At 34.5% G+C, this 9,066-nt stretch overlaps 1 protein-coding gene across 1 annotated transcript; it reads left to right on the top strand.

The window, feature by feature from the left end:
- Positions 1-129: 129 nt before the first annotated feature.
- Positions 130-1,144, top strand: LOC108846403 (tricyclene synthase, chloroplastic; the record flags this gene model as incomplete). The annotated part of the gene is given in 2 exon segments (XM_056999102.1): positions 130-381; positions 771-1,144. Coding segments are annotated over 2 exon segments (558 nt in total), but the record flags the coding sequence as incomplete, so codon positions are not given.
- Positions 1,145-9,066: the final 7,922 nt, after the last annotated feature.

A 9,066-nucleotide genomic window follows, 5' to 3' on the forward strand; every position in this document is an offset into this window, starting at 1 on the left:
TTTATTACATATTTGTCTAAATGTCCTAGAAAAAAGAAACCATTCTCACAAATTATTCATGTCTCAAAATCATGGAAACTCTTGCAAATATTGTAAGATAATCTCCTTTTTAATTATCTTACATTTTAGTGGGCAGATGTATGCAATGCATATTTAGTAGAAGCAATATGGTACAAAAGAGGACACAAACCAAATATGGAAGAGTATATGCAAAATGCTTGGAAATCAATATCAGCCCCAACGATATTTGTTCACTTCTACTGCGTATTCTCCGACCAACTCTCTATTCAAGTTCTGGAGACTTTGTCCGAACACCAACAAAAGATCGTTCGATGCTCTGCGTCTGTGTTCCGTCTAGCGAACGACCTTGTAACCTCGCCGGTAAACCAATTTCTTCCACGTTTATTTAATTTTAGCTGGAGGCGCGCGGTTGTCACCAGTTGTAACTCTCATTGAACCGCCGTTCTTACACCAAACCTTTCATTGAACCGCCGTTCTTACACCAAACCTTTCATTGAACCGCCGTTCTTACACCAAACCTTCATTAGAGCAATGCATCAGCAGCTTTATTTCTAGCGACCAATAAAAATTTAACGGTTTGTAAAAAATACCTTAAAACTATGCTTACAATGTCCCACCATCAATATTATAAAAATAATCTTCCCACGTTTTATCAGAAACATGACTGAAACAATAGATATGCATGTAATACATGTGAAATAACTGATATATGGCCTTCTTATATTTTATGAATGTGTATCTATGTATAGGATGAATTGGCGAGAGGAGATGTGCCTAAATCGATCCAGTGTTACATGACCGATACCGGAGCTTCAGAAGTGAAAGCACGTGTGCACGTGCGGCAGATGATCAACGAAATGTGGGACGAAATGAATTACGAAAAAATGCAAAGTCGCTCTTCCGTAATCCCTCAAGAATTTGTGGAAGCGGTAATGAATTTGGCACGTATGTCCCAATGCATGTATCAATATGGAGATGGCCATGGCTCTCCAGAGAAAGCCAAAATCACTGATCGTATCGTCTCCTTACTCTTTAACTCCATTCCACTAGATTGACATGTATACATTAATTATGTTAAGGGAATTTAGTCCGATGAAATAATATTTGCTCTCGTGCTTGAGAAGATTCTTTTTGGGGGGGAGGGGGAGGCATCATAAAAGCTACATTCTACTCTGAACATAAAAGGGAAAAGGTTGCCTTTTACTAAAAACAAACCATCAATCAGGAGTTCGAAGAAATTCTGATAATCAAGCCAATTGTAAGAACATCGAACTAAGAACTAATTTCTTACGAATTTGTTGGTTTAGACAAAAATACAACTAATACGATGTGACCATTACTATGTAAAGGAATATATTCTATTTGATTTTAATACCACTTGTGAGGGACCATATTTTCTTGACAAACACAAGACACGACATGTAATAACATGAAGATCACACAAACATTCTTATAGATAAGGCTGGGCATTTTATCATTTTATCATTTTATTTTGAGTCGATTTGATTCAATCCAAAAATTCTAAACATCTGTAAACTTTGGAAGTAAAACAAATACAAAAATTAGTATCCGTTAAAATCGAAACAAATTACAAATATTAAAATATAAGAAAGCGAATATCCGATCTGATCCGATAATATATACATACATGTATATCTTGATTATATTTAAAATTTTAAATATATAAAATTATATAGTTATTATTCTAGCATTTGTTTTGAAAAATTATATTCACATTATTACTTATATAAAAGTATTACATAAAAGGAAGAGAAAAGATATGACAATTATAATTTTTTCTTAAATTTATTATTATAATTGTTAATTAAGTTTAAAAAAGCAAATCGAAAAATTAGATATATTTCACATACGAAGCAAATCACCAACGGTTTTATCAGGTCCTCCGAACCCCTTTAGCATGACTGTTCGACTGTGTAAGTCTCCTGCTATCTATTTACCAGTATGCCATCCGTAACGTCATCTATATGAGACAAACCAGAAGATTTAGCAGACAACTTAACTTTAAGTCGTCTGGTATGTGCTTTCTTGATCATGTATTTTCTCGGAAGTGGAGGGCGAACTATGAAGATTTTAAGAGCTTATAGCCTGGTAAAAACGATTTAGGAAGAAGACTCACTGGTGGGGCGTGGAATTATCATGCATGCATTGTAACTTTATTTTGCCAATCTATGAAGGTTTTGGGGTTGGATGTGGATGATATATATGCGCCAGTGAACTACAACAACGCGCATTGGATTGCTATATAGATATTGATCCCTAAGAAGCACATTTTTGTTTAGGACATCATTGTTTCAGCTATTAATGACGAATAAATGGAGCCTTTTGTCACAATGATCCCTTATATGCTTGTTGAGCTTGCTCCCTCTGACGAACAACGTGTCCAAACACACACTGGAGCCATACACGTATCACAGACAGACCGCTAGAGTACCTCAGTGTCGAGCTGGTGATTGTGGCGTGTTCACTCTGAAGTACATCGAGTGTCATGCCCTTGGGATGCAATTTCTTCCTACACAGTTTAAGAACTCGAAGGCTCTGAGGGAGCATATGGTGTTGGCTATATGGAAAGAGATTCCTTCTTGCCATGAGTTTGAGAACACTGACAATGATGAGAACCTGGCAACATATGAGGCACGTGGATGATAGGATGATGTGTTGTTTGTACTTGGACTTGATGTTTTTGTATGATATAGTAGGCTACGTTAATAGGGTCAGGATAGGTTGAAGTTTTTTTTGTAACCTATCCTCTTACCAAACTAGCATTTCGTAGGAAATTAGTTTGGTAGTGCAGTAACCTTATCGGATAATGTAATGTTGTACTTGGATGTTGCCTTTTTATATTGCAAATTCACAATCAAAATATAGCACATAAAAGATCATAACACAAACCCATAAAACATAAGCAGATAGATAGATTGAAGACTTGGGAGACTTTTAGCTAAGTCTGGACGACTAACCAGAAAGTCGTCTAAATGACTAACCAGAAGATTGTCTGAGTAGTCTTACACTCTGGAAGACTTTCTGGAAGTTGTCTGAGTAGTCTGACGACTAACCAGAAGGTCGTCTAGACGACTAACCTTTTTACATTGCAAATTCACAATTAAAATATAGCACAAATAAGATCATAACACAAACTCATAACACATATATAGTTAAGTCGTCTTAATACAGAGAAGTTCATAACAGATAAGTAGAAGGTCTTAATACAGAGAAGTTCATAACACAGATAACATATAAGCAGATAGATAGTTCGAAGACACATGAGACTTTTAGTTAAGTCTGGACGACTAACCAGAAGGTTGTCCACGTCAATTCTTACATTGTGGACGCGTATGGCCGGTTTCTTTGCAGACTGAACACCTATAAACCATGTGTTGCTTCTGGGGTGTACGTCCTCTCATCCTAAATATCTCCAAGCAAGATCGCCATCTTGATTTCTTCTGTCTTTCCGGACCACGCTTCACTTCCAGTGGAAAACATGTGCGTGCCTCAACTTGTTGTCCAAGACAATGATATATATTCTCTGAGTATCCTGCAAACAAAGTATCCTTTGAGTAGACCGGACATACAAGTGTGGAGATATGCGATCTATCATATGTTCCAGCTGCTATAGCATGAGAGCAAGGTATTTTCTCGACTGCATAGACACCAGAATCACACTTTCGATGTTCCAAATCAACAATACAGTCCATTTTTCCACCTTTCACAAAGAATCGCCATCCATCGATTTGTTGGACAGATCTTGGTATCCGCTATCTCAGATCGAACAGCAAGAAAATGCTCAACCCCCCGACTATGTTGAGTTGTGAGACTCAAAGCATCTTCTCTCATTTTCAAAAACCACCTAGATAGCTTCTCCCTTATGAACTCCAACAGGAATTGAATTGAAAATCCTCTAGCTCGCTTCAGTGCGGAATTAATAGATTCGGCGATGTTGCTCGTTTATATGTTGTACCTGTCTCCCTGATAATAAACCCTTGACCATAGGGTCACGTCGGAATCCTCCAAATACGTTGCAAGTTCCGGGTTTGCACTCCGTATCTCATCTATGTACCGGTCAAAATCGTAAAGTGTATGAGCATAAGCAGTACCTTTCACCAAGTACAAAAGATGCTTCCCTTTATACTTTTGGACAATGTTACACTGAAGGTGATAATAACATATTCCTCGGGTTGCCCAAAGAAACACCTTATCCCATGCACTTTTAATGGACGCAAGCCGGTCGGAGACAATCACCAGAGGAAACTCTTTAGATACACAACTCGCCAATTTTGTGAAAAACCATTCCCAAGATTCTTCATTTTCAGCATCTACGATCCCAAAACCCAATGGAAATATCTGAAAATTATCATCTTGTGCGGCTGCAACTAACATAACACCTTCATACTTCCCACTTAGGTGAGTCTCATCCACCACAATAACCCTTCTCTGATACTGGAAACCTCTTATAGAAGCTCCAAAAGAGAGAAATAGATACTTAAATCTATTTCTCAGAATCAAGCTCTATACCAGTGATAGAACCCAGATTTTCTTTGGCGATTTGCTCCAAATATGAAGGCAGTCGCTCATACCCATCTTCTGCTGATCCTCTCTCCAATTCTTGCGCATGTAACAGTGCTTTGTATGAAGTGGTGTAATCAATATTTATGCCAAACATGTTCCTCATTGCATCTTTGATATGCTGGGGATTCAACCCATCAATGATTCCAACACGATCTAGGAAAAGCCTACCAGTATACTTTATAGTACAGTATTTCCGCTGAGCGATTCTGTCTGCCACAGAACACGTATGAGTTTCCACATACTTGGTAACCCAAAACGTTTTTGTCCCATGTTTCACACTCGCTATGAGCTTCCATCCACAACCATTAACACAACATGTTGCCACAAAGAAAGTTTTCGTTGACTTGTATATTCTGAAAGAAAACCTAAACCTCACCGTTGTAAACCTCAACTCTAAAACCAGTGCATCCTTACTAACAAAACTCTGGTTGACATAGATATTGTTAGCAAAATATTTCTCCTTCATTACCATATATCCTTTTGAAATCTTCAAAAAACACTTCATTTTCTTCCTCATCCTCATCTTGAACCTTTCCATACTCACTGTAATCCATAACATCATCAACCGCTTCAGAAAAATAAGGGATATCAGCATCCTCCTCCCCATCATGATTTTCATCTTCAGCCAAATCTTCATCATCTTCATCCCCTTCATCAGCTTCATCATCTTCATCCCCTTCATCAGTTTCATCCCCTTCATAACCTTCATCTTCTTCTTCCCTAGCCTCTGAAACTGTTCTCATCTTGCTTGATACACAAAGACGTACATGCGTTTTAGTTATCACGAGTAAGTTCTGAAGTTGTCTATCACTTGTAACATGAATAGGAGGGGTGTCTGGAGCTATGATATGAATTATTGCTTCTGGTAATGAGTAGGTTAACTCCATAGACTTTGTGTTCATGTCCAGGTTATAATCTTCTTGAGTCATTTCAACAAGTTCAGCATGTGTTGAACCTTCCTTTAAAAGGAACATTCTCGCTCATTTGAACTGATCAACCACAAAATTCCAACATCCATCTTTCAGCAACCATTCTCCATACAATGCATGTAAAGGATGCATCATCCGCAAAAAGTAAAAAAAAACATTAGCAAACATAGAACATGTATGAGCTAAAAGCACATTAGCTCGAAACTTTAATTAACATGAATCTTGGTAACCTCATAAATATCACCAATTAAGTCATAAATTTCATTCAGTAGCTATAATATTGACTAATATACATGAATTAACAAAAAAATATTAAAAAATCTTTATAGGTCTAGAGAAAATGAAAGTTTATTAAAGATTAACGCAGACGAGACGACTAACCTGTAAGTCGTCCATTTAGGTTAGTTTTGCAATTGATTTTTAACCTAGACGACTTACCTATAAGTCGTCCACCTTTGTTTGATAAAAAAAAATCGAGACGACTAATGTGAAGTCGTCTAGGGAAAACGGGTTAGTTTTGCATATGACCGGAATGTGTCAAAAATTTGTCTTTTCCTGGACGACTTCCAGGTAAGTCATCTACAGCTAGAAGACTTAACTTTTAGAATCAAATTGGTTGTCTAACTTTAAGTTGTCTAACGAACAAATCTGGGAAAAAATTGATTCCATACTTTAAATTAGTGAGATAACTTCCTTAGCACACAAAGGTCTTCTCCAAGCACCCAAAAGCTCAAACGAAAGAGACCCATCAAGAATCGTAAGCTTCAACGCCTCATTAAACCATAAAAAGTTTAGAATCAAAATTTTGGGTTTTAGATGAATATGGAGAAAATTGAAAGAGATGATGTTTGTAGTTGATAACAATGGAGAAAGACAGAATGAGATAACGATTTAGGTGCATTAAGAGCTTCAAATTGGTTGTCATGGTGGTTAGTGTATTAATGGCAATGACAATCTTGTAAATATTTGAAGATGATGAGGCTTAAAGAGTAAAATGTGATTTTTGTAAAAAAAAACAAATGGCATTTTCGTAAATAATATAAACTTGTGAGTTGAATAGAGAAAAAAAAAACATAGGTTAGTTTTATGGTTGACTCCATGTTTTGAGTCATATTTGCAACTAATTTTTTTTTCACTTCAATCTGTTTTTTTTTTAATTTTAATCACATCTATTATATTAAAAGAGAAGTCACAACTTTATTTCATGTGTGATTTTTAAGTTGGACTATCTTCAAAAAAAATTATTAAATGTATTTTAATAAGACTAATAATATATAAAAATTTTGAACTACTTTATTCATAATATCCTTTGATATTTTTAATTTAAAATTTAATATATATAGATATATATATATATATTAATTTTTTTAAAAAATCAGTTTAAAAATCAGTTAAAAAAATCTTAACAAGATCTTAATTTTGAAAAATTATATTTAAATATTTTCACTAATTTTCGTAACTAATTTTAAAATATTATTATATATTAATATATTAAGTTATTATTTATAAAAATGAAAATAAGTATTATATCCTCTTTTTATCTATTATATAATCACAATCAATCATATTAAAAGAAAGTTATTATGTTGATCTAAATATTTTAACAATGTCTTAATTTCAAAAAAAATATATGTAACTATTTCACTAATTTCGTAATTAGCAAATAACTATTATTATGCATTAATATATATATTCAATTATTATTTATAAAATTAAAAATAAAAATTCTATCCTACTTTTATCTATTTTATAATCACAATCAATGATATTAAAAATTATTATATCAAATTAATAAATTATATAAATTTATAAAATTATAAATTTCAATTTCATAAATAGAAAATATTACGTTAAAAATATAATATGATGACAGAATAACTTAAAATTAGGAGCTTAAAATATTAAATGTGTTATCTCCCGACATTGTCATGTTGCAGTACCACCACTCAGATCATTATTTTCCCTTAACATGGAATTCTTTCTATTTTAGTGTTTCATTTTTACTGATTCCATTTCTTTGTATTTCAATAACATGCAATAAGAAAAGAGTTGTGGCTACCTGCCTCAGGACCTGATTTCGGATACCTTTCTCCATTATCATTGCCGGTATTCTTCTTAAAATCTTCATTAACTCTTCAAACTTAGTTGTGAGAAACCAACATGATCAACATCAACCACATATGTCTAAGTACATACTTTGATACTTACTGCTTTTAACCACCAACCGTGAACAGGAACCAAAATTTAGCATCAGCGTATTTCAAACCATGAAACTGCAAAATTTTTCTTTTCTCCAGGACTTATCTTTTCATGTAATGATACTCTTAGCAATTTGGAATTCAAAGCTATAGCGTCACTTTAGAACGCCTCACCAACTTAAAGCGTAGTCTGAACATGTACGGCAAGATTAGTTGTTAGAACATATTAAATCATTCAGATTCTTCTATTCTTTGTAATTATTTAAAATTTTAAAATTTAAAATAAATATGTCCCAATAAAACTTAAAACAAAGAATCAATCCAACCAAATGTTTAAAAACAGAGAATCAAATCAACAAAGTCTTAAAACATAAAATCAAACCAACAAAGTCTTAAAAAAATAAAATCAAACCAACAAAACCTTAAAACAGAGAATCAAATTCTTTGGTGCCTACGTACTCATCAACTTCCACATACTTATTAGCCCAATTTTCAACATCTTCATATTCATTCTCATCATCCTCATCAGTCAACATCATTAGAGATGGCCTTTAAGAAGCTTTTTGCATGGAGTTGAGCTTGTGGATGAATGCTTTCCTCTTTCCCTCCTACAGTCCTACCTAAAGATGCTATAGTAGAGTAACTAGGCTCATTAGTGCATATGTCTTGCTTACCAATTCCCATAGTAAACCATCATCTTCAAACACTAGATTAACTCCATCAGTAGATTCTCCATCCATTCTACCTACCAGCCACTCATTAATCTCATCAATTTCGTCTAGGTCAATGGGATCAATTTTATCTTTCAGATTGTAATGGCGTTTAAGAGCATGGTTGTACTTAACAAAAACATGTCACTAAATTGGTTTTGGGTCAAGTGATTCCTTTTGTTGGTATGGGATGGTGAAATACACTCCAATTTATCTCACAACCTGTTGTACTACACATGAGACTTATAACTTTTACTCAAAAGTCTCTAAATGTTGGAGTAGATGCTCCATAAGAAAGCCACCACTCAGCTGGTGCCTTTGTTCAGCTGGTGCCTTTGTTTCCCTTTGTCTTATCGCCATGGGATGTCCCAAAGAGTCCATAAGCACTCTTAAAATAATCCATCTCTTTAAGTATTTGATCTTGAGTTACAACTTCAGGAACCAACTTTCCAATGGTATCGTATAAACCTCTTCACAATTCACTGAAACTAATGATTCAAAAATATGACCAGCAGCATGCAAAGGGTGATGGAGTTGGCAGTTCCATGTTTCATCAATTATTTCAAAAGCACGCTTGTACTGATCTTCTCCATAGTAAGTTTTCAGAAATCTTCTCCTTATCTT

The sequence above is a fragment of the Raphanus sativus genome, unplaced genomic scaffold (genome assembly GCF_000801105.2).
Source record: "Raphanus sativus cultivar WK10039 unplaced genomic scaffold, ASM80110v3 Scaffold1607, whole genome shotgun sequence".
Taxonomy (NCBI): Eukaryota; Viridiplantae; Streptophyta; class Magnoliopsida; order Brassicales; family Brassicaceae; genus Raphanus; species Raphanus sativus.